General features: G+C 29.6%; 2 protein-coding genes across 4 annotated transcripts; both read right to left on the minus strand.

Annotated features, from left to right (window-relative positions):
* Positions 1–511: 511 nt before the first annotated feature.
* LOC130808948 (uncharacterized protein At1g66480-like) lies at positions 512–5,742 on the minus strand. 2 transcript variants are annotated; one of them, XM_057674517.1, is made up of 2 exons: positions 4,843–5,732; positions 512–988 (listed from the first exon to the last, which is right to left on the minus strand). In XM_057674517.1, exons 1-2 carry the CDS (start codon positions 5,530–5,532, stop codon positions 935–937), a joined length of 744 nt encoding a protein of 247 aa, XP_057530500.1. In that variant the 5' UTR covers positions 5,533–5,732; the 3' UTR covers positions 512–934. The 2 variants fall into 2 exon arrangements, with proteins under 2 accessions (XP_057530500.1, XP_057530501.1); XM_057674518.1 differs by having other exon boundaries at positions 518–985; positions 4,843–5,742.
* Positions 5,743–9,504: 3,762 nt separating this feature from the next.
* On the minus strand, positions 9,505–14,507 carry LOC130808949 (U-box domain-containing protein 10-like). 2 transcript variants are annotated; one of them, XM_057674519.1, is made up of 4 exons: positions 13,973–14,507; positions 13,318–13,434; positions 12,610–13,041; positions 9,505–10,800 (listed from the first exon to the last, which is right to left on the minus strand). In XM_057674519.1, the coding sequence occupies exons 1-4, from the start codon at positions 14,300–14,302 to the stop codon at positions 9,727–9,729; spliced, it is 1,953 nt and encodes a 650-aa protein (XP_057530502.1). In that variant the 5' UTR covers positions 14,303–14,507; the 3' UTR covers positions 9,505–9,726. The 2 variants fall into 2 exon arrangements, with proteins under 2 accessions (XP_057530502.1, XP_057530503.1); XM_057674520.1 differs by having other exon boundaries at positions 13,318–13,497; positions 13,973–14,104.
* Between the last annotated feature and the right edge of the window lie 1,450 nt (positions 14,508–15,957).

Raw genomic sequence — 15,957 nt, forward strand, 5'->3', positions numbered from 1 at the left:
AAAGGTCATGTCTCTCCAGCTAGATCGTGATGATGAGGGTATTGGTCTGTTTTTAACTCACCCCTTAGAACATGGCCATTATCTTATGGGCGGGATTATTGGATTGAAAATGATTCTATTTATACAACTTACGAACCATAAGATTGTCATTACTTTGTATACCATGTAAAAACATTATAAATTATGAGTTATTTTATAAGTTTTTTTGACTTTTGCAAGGATCATTAAGCTCTCTTAACTAATCCACGAAAATACAAAATAAAATTTGGAAGTATTCTATCCTTTCCAATTTTTAGGGCAGTTGATGAGTCTTGAAAATATTTTACATTAATCTAAACTTTAATAATTTATATATATATTTCACATGGAGTATTAATTATCAGAATAATATTCTAAATTATAAAAATTTGGAAACCACATGGAAAACAAATTATTAACGTAAATAAAAGAAACTACACAATTAATTCAATAATTCGGAATAAAAATTACAAGAATAATTAAAAATAGCATGCCTCTTTTGATTCATTACCAAACATTTTAACACTATCCAAATATAGTTTTTAACATAAAAAATTTCGGACAATTATACATAAGCTTAGTGATTGAAAACTTTTCTTTTCATTACTGTGACGGGTTTAAGTTGAATTCTCATCATCTAAATAAAAGATGAATTCTTCATACTCCAATCTATAGTCTATAAAAATTTCTAACCTACTCCGAATAAAAAAAAAATTAAAAATCTCAGCAAATAAAATAAAAATAAAATATTTTCGTAGAATATAATATAATATACAACATAATCTTAAATGCTGAATACAAGATTTAGTAATTCATTTTCTAGTTTTTGGGTGTAGCTAAAGCCTAAAGTAATGCGATGGAGATTTTTGATCATGAAACCTTGACCTTTTGATCATTGATCTTGATTTATCATGCTTCATGAAGCAACCACTCCCATTTCTCCTTCACGAATTGAAAATCCTACTCGCTTCTGTCATATAATTTAAAACAATTAATTATTTTTTTGTTAGCAAATGCCAAGTCATTATTATTTATTACTCTACAATAATGATTACAATAATATACTAATTAAAAACTAAATAAACATTAATTGCACTATCTTTAACGACTAAATCACGTGATTAATGGTGTAAACATAAAAATTTATAGAAATAACATGTCAATTAGTAATAATAATTAACTAATATTTTTATATTTAATTTTTCTCCATTTAACATTTAATTAATAAACAAAATATTAATCTCATTTAACGTCCTATTATCATTCGGCGGATCGTCCTTTGAACAAAATTTCTATCATTAAAATTTATGATGACACTTAGATCGCTAAATATGATATAATAATGAACAAAGCTCTAAAAGAACTTTGATATATACAGAGTCAAATCTAGAACAAAATTCAATAATATATATAATATTTTAAAAAATATGTCACACAACAAAGCTTCTACTAATTTAACCGGCATGAATATTAGCATATATAAATATATGATTTTATATATAAGTTGAATGATGACAGTTGTTAATATTAAATCAGCCCTTGAATATAATAAATTCATTTTTTTTTGTTTTTAAATTTGAGTAGTGTTCACATGACGCCTAACCCGACAAACAATGATGTATTAACGAACTAACTCACAATTAAATAATATAAGTAATAAGTGATTAATACTTAATTAAAACACTAATAAAAAACATGCCCAAGAATTTCCGGAAATATATCACCCAAGATGACATTTAATACAAGCTTCTTACACTTTACATATACTTTAACTTGTTTTCTAACTTTTTGTTTATAATCTCATTTTGTTGACATACAAAATAAATATTATTGTTTTTTTATTATTTAATATTGGATGAGATTCGATTTTATGATCTTGATTGAAAAAACGATATTTTCTTAAATTGAGACAAAATTATTAATTATTGATTCTCTGACAATTTCAACGTTCACGAGAATTATAATTGAAATAGAAATTATACAGAGATTAGGAGGCAAACAAGCGATCTCCAAGTATACATCATGATAATATTATACTTAATTCCTTGTATAAAAATACTTATACTTTTATAATTTGTATATTTATAACTCTTAACTTTCACCGTATGTTTTAAGTATAAATAAACGTTACTAAATTGATATTTTTTCTAAAAAAAGGTATTAAAATTAGTAATAATCATTTGAGATCAAATTTTATTTGTAAATATTAGTGTAAGTAAAAATAGTGTAAATAATGTTTGAGGTATTATATGTTGCAATTTTTTCGACAACATATAATCCCTGGAATCTGGATTATATTAAGTATTAATTAACTACCGTTTTTTTTTGTCCACTTTAAAAGAGAGGAATTTAATTTAAATTTTTGAAGTATATATTGAAGATAAAATATATTCATGTGAGATCTTATTAGATATGTCTTGATGTAAAGTTTTTTAATATATAATTTTTATAATTTTTAATAATGCGTACTTAGAGATATTAAGGTTTAAAATTTGCTAAAAAATACGTGTAAAAGGTAAAGTGGACAAACAAAAAAGAACGGATGGAGTACTACTTTTATTTAATAATTACAATTTGTCAATGATATCATATCACCAAATGCTATCTCATATATTGTAGTTGACGTGTAAGAAAAATGTAGTTAAGTTGGATATGTTGTTTGAATCTTCTAATTGTATATTTTTATAATATTAACTTTTCATAATTTTTAAATATACATAATTTTATAAATAATCAAAATAATATATTAAAACGCATAAAAAGTCAAATATAACAAGTAAGAAATAAAAGTTACTTATTTTTGTAAAGTAGTAGAGTAGGTAGTAAATCAAAGTCAAATTTTACATAAGATATGATTAATATATATATACTCTCTCTGTTCCTTTTTGTTTGTCAATTTTATTTTTTAATGTATTTTAAAGCAAATTTTAAGTCTCGATATTTCGTAATACGCATAATAAAAAATTGTAAAAATTATATGTTTAAAAATTCTTTGTAACAAGACGAATCTAACAAGATCTCACATGAATATATTTTGTTTTGAATGTATACTTCAAAAATCAAATTTAATTTTCTCTCACATAAAGTGAAAAAACTTAAAATGGACAAACAAAAAGAAAAGAGAGTTAATTTTTTATAAAATATTTGTATAATTATTAAAATCAAAGTATATTTGAAAATGTGCAAGAAGTCAAGGTAGTAAAAAGGAGGAAGTACTATAGAATACAACTACAAAAGTTAAGAATAAAATTAATTAATAGTCATTATAGTGGAGAGAAAGTTGATCATATAGGGCCCACTGCAAAGGTTTTATCAATCGAGCATGTTATTGAAAATATTTGGCCAATAAATGATTATAACAGAAATTTATTTTGAGAAAAATGAATTTTTCTAAAATAGAGTTAAAGAAACAAAGTTTTACCTAATATAATATTTATGTTCTTAGTTTTTGTGAATTTCATTTCAAAACTAACGAAAAGGAAAAGAGTAGAATGTGAGCTATTAAAATAGATTTAACAAAATAAAATTAACCTGACTTTATGATCAAATTCGTCGTTAATTTAATTTTAAAATGAATTTAAAATTATATAAAAAATTAATATGAAAACATAGTCTAATTTTATATTAATTTGAAATATTTAACTTGAAATCAACCTGATTGGTAGGGAGTTGAGCCAAAAAAAGTGTACGCGCGTGAGTTTTAGTTAGAATATTAGGTATATTGTGTTGTTTAATGTTTACGTTACAATAGACTTTGTTTTGTCTATGAAATCGTGACATGCACATGACGTACATGGGAAAGCTATCAAAATCATAAAATAATAATACCAAAAAAAACAAATTCCAAAATTAGGATCCCCATATGGAAATATGGAAATGTTCTAGGATTAATTTGTAAAAAATCTCTACAAATTCAATTTCTTTATATAGAAAACACTATACATATTAATTATATATAGACACTTTTAAGTTCTAAAACAAAAAATGACAAATATATTTGTTGTCTTTCTTTTGATAGTTTATTTTAATCTATAATATGATATTAAAAGTCAATTTAAGGTAATTTTAAACTTCAATCACAATCTTAAATATAATTTTTATGATCATTAATATCATAATCCTTCCTCAAATTTTAAACTATTCGAACTTAATTACAAAAAACAAAAAATATTAAAAAATTCATACATAGGCTATTTAAAAATAACTTGACAAGATTAAACTTTAAAAGATTAATATTTATTTTCACGTAAAAGACAAAAAATAACCTTAAATTGAAAACATTTATTTTTGTTAATTTTCATGAAACAAGAAGAAACAAAAAACAGAATAACTCGTCTTATATGAAACCGTAAATTGTAACACTACAACAAATTTAACTTTTTGCGATATTGGATTTAGTGGCATTAAACAGATGCCACTGATTTATATTTTTAGTATAATATTTATTCGTTTTTATTGTAAGTTCTACTATAAAGTAATTTAGCGACATTTTATTTGATCTTTAGTGGCATATGTATACTATAGTCTATAGTGACATTTATGAGAAATGTCGCTAGATCCTATATCGCAAAAAGTTTTAGTGTGATTTTTTGTTATGTTGTTAGAGGATCTAACAAATATCACTAAATCCTTATATATACTATTAGAAATTTGATGCAGTAACATTTAAATTAAAAATCCCTAAACATATCCCACTAAAAGTAAATTATATTGTAGTATAAATTGTAAGTGATCTTTTAATATACTAAATCAACCAAAAAAAATACTAAATCGTCTCATTTAAAAATTCGTGAAAAACAAAATGTTAGAGTTTGGTATACATACCTTGTTATAACCTCCGGTGTTCCCACGAACAAACGGTTGATCCAACATTACATTATTAGTATGTAATTCTTTCCCTTTCCCATTCCCATTCCCATTCCCATTTCCATTACTATTCATAGAATTTTGACCATTTTTTCGTAAACACAAATCCACAATCTTACTCGCAACTTCATCTTCATCCATATTTTGATTCATCAACTTCTCTACCTCCGCTTTCGGTAGCTTCATTCTCACTCGTAACCCCGACGAATTCACACCTCCATCACTAATTTCTTGAGATCCAGACCCAGACCCGGACCCAAACCCATCAACCACTACTCTAGTAGCGGGTCCCATTATAGATAAGTCCGATACAGACCGCCTTGAAAGCATTAAACTTTCAAGACGGTCTTTAGCGGACATATGAATACCAGACCGAACCCGTCTAGGGGTTCGGTGATGGTGATCATTAGGAAACTTGGGTAATTCTACTAGAAAATAAAGCCTTTTAGGCTCTAAATTTTGAAATGGTTCAAGTGGTTTAGCCCGAATACCATAATGTTTAACCGAATCCGAATCCAACACGACATGACCCGGATAGTCTTTAACTACCTCTTTAGCTTGAATTGGGGTTTTAAATTTAATTGTTTCCCCATTTATTTTCATAATTTTTGCTGTTTTTTTTCCTCCGAGTCCTAACGTATTACCCATTTTGTTAAAAAAAAATGGAGGAAAATAATGGGGTTTAGATGAGGAAATTATATAAGGGAGTGGAAGTGGGTATGGTGTTGGATATCCACTTTATAGATATTGGTTATAATTTATAATACAAAACAAAAAGGTTTAGGCATGATTTAAGGGTGGGTGAGGGAAAAAGACCAAATTTTAAGAGGTCAAAATTAGGGTACTAATTTTCCAAGAGTTGAAAAAATTAAGGGTATGTTTGATAAGATTTATGAAATTAAAGGGAATAATGATTCTATCTACACCAACTATTTAAGTTTTGTATATACCACTATTTTACAAACGTGTGTGAAAATTGTGAATCATAATTCATACCTCTTTCCTTTCCTACTTCACAAATTTTTTAAGTTGACGCTTCCTTTGAATCAAGTTTAATAAAAGACTATAATAATTACGAGGTTTTCAGTCTTGTTTCAATTGGTGTAAATATCACTTTCTCCGAATAAAGTTATGAGTTATATTCTTACCTGACTTTCTTTTTCCCTTAGTTATAATCATCGTCATCGATCAACCTATTATCTCGCACAAAGTCTAAGTTTAGAAAAGAAGATCACAGACACATTATACCCGTACCTCTCTAAAGAGGTGGCAATGAGAAAACCGCATAGTAAAAAAAACCCTAAAAAGAGAGAATCGTACAAAGAGAGCAATGAGTAACATGAGCCTTTCCCTTAGTTACGTAGAAGTCATTATCTTTGTTTACTCTAATAGCATGTAAATACACTTTTGTAACAATATATAAGAATAGTGTTTTCAAGTTACTTTTCCTTCGGTTGAATTATGTTCAGTTTATAGATATACTTTTTTTGTTTCTATTTTGTGTTTATAGAGGGGTTTATAGAGTCGAAATCTTAACCTTAATATAATATTATATAAATTAAACTGAGAATTTTAAAGGTATAATATAGCAAAATTAAAAGTATACTATTAATAGAGTATAAATAAAAGGATACATATTTATATATTGGTATGATGATAATAATCCATATATACGTGTATAATGTTATTGAATTAATTAAAATTAGTGTAATACCCATGCCATACACGGATTGTATATACTTGAACCTTTACGGCCCGTTTGGTTGATGGTAATGAAGTAATGAAAATGAAATGTTGTAATGGCAATAGTAATGAAGGAATGGATATTAGAATTGGTAATGAAGATTCTTTTGTTTGGTGTGCATGACTAAAGAATGGTAATGGAAGATAATATTCTATTGATTGCATTTGGTTGTTAGTAATAAAAAATGGTAATGACTTTTAGTTTCATTATTGTATATTTGTATGTAAAAGCATTATTCTATCTAAATTATTCTATCAAATGATTTTTTTTTAATAATAATATTTTTTTGGATAATTACATACATTACCTTTTTTCTTCATTATTTTTTTTTCTTCAGCTCGAAACAACATTACCTTATTTTATTACCACAGTAATACTTCATTACCATTACAGCCTAATATCAGGTTGTTTGATGGTAATAAAAATGACCCTTTTTGGTAATTTCATTACCTTATTTTATTACCATCCATTACCATTGAAGGCATCCAAACAACCAAATTTTTTATTACTTAATTTTATTACCATTACCGCCCTCTAATACCATGTACCAAACGTGCCGTTAAAGATATTTTTTATAAATTATAATTAAATAGTATATCACAAATAGTTTAATATTAGACTACAATATAAGTGATTTGAACTAAATTAATATGTCAAAGTTAATTAATACTCCTATTATTAAAAGTAGTATATAATAATAATAATAATAATAATAATAATAATAATAATAATCAATGAATAAGGAGTATGTCGACTTAATAAATACAAACTAATCTTGATAAAGAAATGGTAAAGACCGTAGAAATATTGATTTGGAATGACAAGAAAATTTCAAAGTTTTGAAAATGTTTTTTTTCTTTTTATACACGCCGACCGTGATCAACGGATTACCAAACAAAATAAAAGATAACATTTCTATTAGCATAGGAGTACCCAAATAATTAGTCATATTTTTTTAAGTATGTCTTATTTTTATTTTTACTATTTTTAAAAATTATTCACATATATAATTTATATATTCTTTTATTTTATTCACATATTTCTTGCATTTAACATTTTAATCAGTTTTATTAATTTTTAAAATTTTTACCTCAATTGTATTTAGAGTTATTTCTTAAATTAAGTAGGAAAAGACTAAAGAGTGTATTTTATACACATTTTGTATGCTCCAATAAACAACAAATAAAATTTATTCAAAACGCATGATACTGGTTGTCGCATCATTTTGATAAGGCTTGTTAATTTAAGATTATAATTTTATCTTCATTTAAAAGAAATACCAGATTATGGTTTTTTTATTCGCAAATTTTTAAATGAGACGGTCTTACGGTGAGACTATTTCTATTAAGCTGGCCCAATACACATATTTTGTTTTTAAGTGATCACTTACAACATTAAAGTGATCACTTGTAGTTTTAAAGTAATAATTTTTTATAGTTTTAGGGTAATTACTTATAACTTTAAAACGATTACTTACGATCTTAAAGTAATTAATTAAAGAAATGGACTAATACATAGGCCCGTCTCATGGTGAGACGGTCTCATACAAAACGAGTTGTTTATTATTAGTGAGGAAAGGGATGAGTTAAAAGAAAAAATGAACTCAAAATCTTATCTGAAAAAATAATATTTATTCTCATAAATCAAATTTTTACTATAATTTTTTTAATACCAATTAGTCATTCACGTAGAAGTAAGAGTCAATTTTGATAACAAATTTGAACCACATATGGGAGTTCTCAACAAAAATGTGGCTACCTTTTTAACTACTACTACTACTCATTATTTTAATTCAAACTAATTTTCATAAGTGGGTCATATTTCATACTTTATGTTTTCAAATGCTTTGTTAAAAATATTTTGAAAATTGTCTTAATAATTATAATATTATATCCATATTTTCAAAGTACGTCCATCAAAAAATTGAGGAAAATCAAACTTTAAAAGTTCCACTTTTATGTTGTCTAATAAAATCTCACATTTTGATTAATATATAAAAATTCTATTTTATATTATTTATTTATTTATAGTATTTTTTTGGTTGCTTTACTTCTCAATATTATCTTTTTTAATACAGCGTTCAATCAAGAAGAAATTTAGATTCATCAATATCAGCGTATAGACATATACTTTGATTGAGAGGATATACTCTGATTGAGGGTTTAGGGTTTGGTGCTTTATCAAGTAGCTCTATTAGTTTTTCAGCTTGTGTTCATTTTTTTTTATTTATTATCATACAATAGTTTAAGAGACGGGAATGTCAAAGACTAGGTGAAAATCGATCTGAAATCATACTTCGTCTCCAATTGAAATATGATTCAATTTCTCATCTTGTGTTGATTCAAAATTTTTAAAAATTATTATATATATTTTGAAAAAAAAATAATAATAGGAAAAATTTTTTTTTTTAACCATGCTCGATTCAAACTTATCACAATTTAACCCAAAATCAACCTGAAACAAAATTTACATCCCCACGCTTTTGACCGAAAAGTTAAAGGTCCATTAATTGAATAAAAAGTCGCAATATTGAAGCTCGAGATTGTTGATTGTCAAGTAAAAGAAGTCACAACACTAGTATAAAAAGAATAATAATTAGCAACCTGTAAACATCAATGGCGTTAGTTGACCAAAAATTAAAACACATTCTGATCGAGAGACGAGTCTTATACATAGATTAAATAGTCCAAATAATACATATTATAAGAATATAAGCTTTTTTTAAGATCGTTTACGGTCTCTCACAAGAATAGCTCTAAATAAAATTAGAGTAGAGTCTGTCGACTAAAAACGGTGCGCCAAATAAGTAACAATGCCGAAAAGTATTATCGCGAATAATTGATTAAGAGATTAAAGCAATAACTTTGTATATAAGATTGATTACAAAAGAAGAGATGAATTGAATTACTTTTTTCACTCCTTCACCATGTAAAAAAAAATAGTAAATACAGATACATTGATCAATGAGAATGTCTTTTCATCCACATTTCTCAGCATAACGCTCACTATTTCCAGATCCCAAATGAAACCCTGTAACTTTAACAATTACAAACAATTAAGGAACAAAATCAGATTGAAAACAAGCAACACAACTCATCTTAATGCTGTTGTTGCAGCTTTCTTAACAATTCCAATAATGATGTTGCTTTCCGTTTGGCTCGCTCGGTTCCGCTCTTCGTAACTTCTGCCAAGGGAATGGCGGCTCCTAACCTGCTCAAGCACGCAAGATTCTCCATATCTCTCTTACACAAAGCTAGTAGAATAGCGGCAGCATTCTCCTTGTTCCTAGGGAGACCTGTTCTCAAAAGATCGATAAGAACGGGTATAGTGCAAGCTTTGACGATGGCGATCTTAGCCTCTTGGTGGCCGGCGAGGACGGAAAGTATAGTTAAAGCTTCGTCCACCATGGTACCGTTGGATTCTGTTAGCATTTTCATTAATGCTGCGATGATTCCGGCTCTTACAGCCCTGCCTTTGTTACCCTGATATATGCACAGATTGAAAAGCGCTGTGGCAGCGTCTTTCTTTCCTCTAGGGCTTCCTGTTTGGAGCAGTTCTACCAATGCTGGGATTGCTCCGGACGCACCAATAATTATTTTGTTTTCATCTGCAAGCGACAAGCTAAAAAGGGTAGCCGCTGCATTTTCCCTCGCTTCCATGCTCCCATTGCGGAGGACTTGAACGATTGACGGGATTGCCCCCGCAAGCATTATTAATTCCTTGTTATTTTCATAAATTGAGAGGTTGAGAATGGATGTAACTGCATTCTCCTGGGTTACTACATCGTCGGTTGTTAATAGGTTAACCAGAACAGGGATAGCTCCTGCTTCTGCTATCAGTATCCTGTTGTCCGTACTTCTTTTAGAAAGGGATCGAATTTCTGTCACCGCAACTCTACGCTCCTCCACTGACCTGGAAGACAGCTTACGTACAAGGGCCTGAATTGCTGCAATATCTCCACTTACATCACGGAATGATCCATCGCTCTTCTTTATTTTACCAGTCATTAAAGCAGTTGGCTGCTCAACATTGTTCTTTGCACACCATTGATAAATCAAGCTTCTTAAGACATAGTTTGGAGTCAAGGTGAAGTGCTGGAGCTTTTGCTGAGTTTTTGGGCATGTCACATTGCCAGAATCTATCCATCTTTGTATGTAGGATCGCTCATAGGTCTGCAAGTTGAAAGGTTTTAGGTTGATAGCCATAATCAAGACACTTGTACAGCAAAATCCAGGTATTCAACAAAACGAGCTTTAAAGCAAAGCATAGGCAGTAGAGGACAGAAACAGTAAAAGCAAAAGAAGGTGCTTAAAAATAAAAAGGCCTAATGACAAGGCGATTAGCACCAAAAATTGCTAGAGGGATGAAGGAACAACGTAATCAGAAATTCCTCAAAAGTCTCACTTAAATTGATTAAGACCAGAAACATGACAAGATTCAAAAAAAATGTGTATCCTTGTTTACATGATAATTAGCAATACAAGGAATGAAAAATACAGAGCCATCTCTTACTAATTAATTTACAGTTGCATACTTGGATATATGCAAGGATGAGAAACCAACCGCAATTATTTCATGCGAACACACACATAATGAACAATGCCAAAGCCTTAACCCCAATGATATGGGGTCACCTACATGAACAAATAATGTGGCACAATGCTGCTAACAAATACTATACTCTATTCGGATCTATCTAATACAAATCTATTATGAAAGGAAAATAAACAAAAAAATCATCCTTAATTGGGGTCATTCAAAGACCAGCTTCTTTATGAGGAAAAATTTATTTGCTAGTCAAAGACCAACTTTTACAAATGAGGTATTCTATCAAAACTTTGGTAAGTCTACTCAAAGCCATCCAAGATAACTTTCTATCAAAAATGATATATTTCGCTCACCTCAATGTTCATTTCCCAAATTGAAAGTTTTGAACAAAAGAATTAGAATTAAAAAATTCTACCCAGTTACACCATTCAAGAATCTGAAAGGTATAATGAACTCAATCGCCAACAGAAGGGAGCACCTGACACCTCAACAGTTCATTGTTGTAGTACATATCACTGTATCATATTACATTGACTCGGTGCCAAAAGTCATAGATCCCTTCATCACTAATTTTGCACTGCCAGTACCTCCTACCACCGCCTAAGACTTAATCACCCTAATCTTCTAAAGCCCAACTAAACCAACCCAGCTTTGCTTGTTGGAAATACTTCAGATGTGAGTAAGATCCCACATTGTTAAAAAGAGTGGGTTGTAGACTTGTATATAATATTTAATGGGTGAATCTCCTAATACCATATGATTTTGGAAAAGTGTAAACCTCATTAAGTGTGTCATTACCCATAAGTTTGTGGGCCCAAGCCTAGGGGTGCCCCGTGGGTGTATCCACACGAGTGGCCCATGGGACGATCATGTGACGAATAGTCACGACCTAACATAGACACCACTTTCATCAAGAGTCCCACAAAGCTCCAAAAATAATGGTAAATAGGTAATTTCACCTCTTAGAAGATAGAGCTCACAAATTTAATTGCAAGCTTTGCATTTCTATCTTGGCAAAAGCTGAACAGAATTCGGTGACCTTAGAACCTCTATAGTGTCATTCAGCTGTTGTTAAATAGACCTACATAATTTATAATAAAAAATGGAGGTGGTTGTAGAAGCTAAGGTGGTGTTAAGCTGTGTAACTGAGCCACATTCCTGAACCTAGCAAGTGAGCGTACTAAGCCGTGTAATGATAAAAAGGAGAAAATTAAGTCAAGAAAAAGGGTAAGAAAACTGACATGGAATAACAATGTGTCGATCAAAAGTGTGTTAGCTTAGAGCATATGGAATAGCAGTATATATGGTTGGCTTTAGAAGTGAATTGTCGTCTAGTGATTAAACCCAATAAAAATTGTAGTTTTTTTTAATATTCTTTTGAAATTGATGTTAGCTTAACATTGGAATGCAATTTCAACACAATGAAAATATACCTGTCCTGTAGCAACTATAACAGGATCTCTCATGATCTCAAGAGAAATTGGACAAAGAAAGTCTTCAGGGATCGTCACAGAATCCTGTTTCCCGCTTTCTTCTTGACTTTCACCAGAAGATACATTAACCTCTTCAGCACTATTAGATGCGCAAACCTGTTCCAGCGAAGAAGAAACTTCCTCCACTTGTGACACATCATTGGTATCACTAGATGAGAAATTACCCTGTGGAAAATTTTTGACTTTCCGCTTGACTTCATGATCAATGTTGCCAATGTTACCTAAATGCAAACATCCAAAGCCTTTGTTTCCAGATTGCAACAGTTCCAAATCATTAAGTAGGGGTTGAGACACAGCACGGCTTATTTTGCTTGAATTGAAAGGCCCATATCGTTCAGTAGCTCTTTTCAGCTGTGTTCTTACCAACTCAACCTATAGTAAAACCACACTATATCAACCCCCCACCTTAATTTCGTTAACATGATGATAGAATTATATGCAGTTTTTAATATGAAGTTGCAAACGATGTACCAAGGGTTCAGTTCATCAAAAACAACCTCTTTGATATCCGGTTAATTTTCAAAGTTCATACATCGGATCCCCAAAACCCGCTAAGCATGGAGCCAATTAATAACAAGGGGAAATGAAATTGTTCTTGTTGTTCTAATATGATTATGAACAAAGTGCATAATGCTCATATGAGTTTACCTGCTCCTGAACCTCCTCTGAGACACCATACTGTTCATAAGGAATGCTTCCCAATGCCTTCTCTAGTTTCCATGTAACACATTGAAACTGAAAAGCAACTCTCTTGGTGGCACCATCCTTAAATAAAGGAAACATATAATGTTCAGAAATGCTCCTTTACCAATTAAGATGAAATGATAACTGCAAATATCAGTTATTAGGATTGAAATTGCAAAAAATGATGATCTATGTGGAATCGCATAGGCCATATACATCAAAACAAAGAAAATTAATTATTCAAGTCCCCATGATTTACAATCAAATTACAAAACATTAATCAATCAAGAAGACATCAATACTTCATCCAGCCTAACCAGTGCAACCTAATTCGCTATATGAATACATTAGTTGTCTGATGTGACTCACAATTAACCCAAAAAGACTTGAAATTTACCAATCACAATCCTCAATTCACTGGGAGATAAGTGATTTAGGTAATACTTAGAAAACTAGAATTTATATCATACGATTTGGCATCAATCTAAACTACTAGTTCATCTTTCCAATCCAATTAATTATTATTAAAAGTAAAACAAGCAAAAAAATTGAAAAACATAAAAATCCAATTGCAAAAATTGAGTTAAAAAATTAAGAAAAGAATCAGATCTAGACTTACTTCATTGGGATCGAAGCTAGAGGCAGCACAAAGAAGCCTCTTGGAATCCTGAAGAGCAATAAATAAATCAAAGAAACAAGAAGAACCGTGGGAAGAAGACGAAGAGGAAGAAGGATTGGAAGAATCAGGTTTAAAATCACGGATCTCTTCAACTAAATGAGATAAAAGAGAAATTCTTCGACCTAGATCAGTACAATCTTTCTTGAACAAATCCCCAAAAGTGCCAATAGAAGAGATTCTGACAATATCAGAAATGACAAGATGAAGATTCTCGGCAAGGTCGCCATCCATGGGAGGGGATGAAGAAAGGTCGGTGATGGATTCCTCCATTAATTGAGAGGGAAAGGAAGTGAGAGGAGAGAAGAAGTGTAGAGAGAGAAAATGGAAGAAGAGATGGAGAAGGAGAAGAAGAAGAAGAAGCACATGGTGGGGTCGTGGGTTTAGTGGGCAATGAGGAGGAGAAGAAGAGATGTGATTTTATGACAAGGCATACCGAGATTTTCGGGCGTTTAAGATTAATGTATATTTCATGAGTTAGTAGCTTTGAACCGTCTTTAAGAGATTATTGCACTTTAATTCTTACTCTTATAATCCTGACAGTCTATTTTGTATGAGACAGTTTATGGTAAGATGAGCTTAAAATAAAAAGTTTATAAGCTAAAAGTTTTTATTATTAGGCTACTTAACACAAAAATAAGGTATGTCTCACGGTGAGACTGTCTCATATAAGAATTTGTGTAATCCTAATACTTATGTAAAGATGGTTATACATATAAGCCATCTAAGATTGTGCTTCCTCCGTTTCATTATACTTGTTATATTTTGCTTCTCACTTGACTATATTTATTCTAACACATTAGCTGCAATATATAAGATAAGCTTGAAAGATCAATAATACCAATAATTCTTATGTAGCTACTATTTCAGAACGGAAGAATTATTGGATATGCTTTAAACATGTCTTTATTTTGAACGTCTGAGTCTCATTGTTTAAGACCTAGCGAATTTGGGATCAATTCTGAGTTCAAAAAAAATATATGGGTTTAAGTCATACCTTCTCTTCAGACCCGTTTAATGCCCAGACTTGTCAAACCCACTTTAGACGCGAACTATTATACACACAAATCATTTTAAAGTTTATTTTAAACCTATTAGAATTCAGACCCAACGAATTTGGATCCGATTTAGTTAGATCCAACCCAAACTCCACCCATGAGTATCCCTAGTCCTATGACCTATATTGATATGGGTGATGTTAGTGATTACTTTTATAGTGCTCGTAAATTTGCATTATTATTTTATATTTAGATTTTTTATTTATTTTGTATTATTTTTTATTTGAAATTAGACCATATTTTACTAATTTGATCTAGACATTTAAACTCTTGTACAACATCATTCACCCGGTATAGTTTTTTTTTTTAATTTAATATTATATTTGTCACACTAAAAAATACAAAATAATAATTTAGCATATTTTTCTTAAAAACTACTCATATCTCAAATGACGCAAATTCATTGGTTCAGAGTGTAATACTAATTAGCGATGAATCAAACCATCTACGATAATGATCTTTTTATTGGATTATAGTCCATGACCTTATTATTTTTTGCTCACGATAATACTATAAGATTTTATTTGTCACATTTAATTTTTTCGATAATTTTAAAAGAGATGAGACCCTTCTTACATTTTAATTTTACCGATATAATTATAATAGTGTCACTATTAATTAATTAATCGAATTTTAATTTGTAAAATTTTATTTAATTTGTTTCAGTAAAAAATAATTAACATCAACTTTTATTTTGTAATTATGTATAATTAGAGAAAGAATTAATAGTCATTATATAGTACTATGTATTCCTATAAAATAGCGAGAAAGCACAAGATTAGTGCATGCAATATTGCTATATTTTGATAAAAAAATAACTTTTTCTTATTAATGACTAAACTTTATTATGTTTAGTAAAACAAAACTGTA

The sequence above is a fragment of the Amaranthus tricolor genome, chromosome 3 (genome assembly GCF_026212465.1).
Source record: "Amaranthus tricolor cultivar Red isolate AtriRed21 chromosome 3, ASM2621246v1, whole genome shotgun sequence".
Lineage (NCBI taxonomy): Eukaryota > Viridiplantae > Streptophyta > Magnoliopsida > Caryophyllales > Amaranthaceae > Amaranthus > Amaranthus tricolor.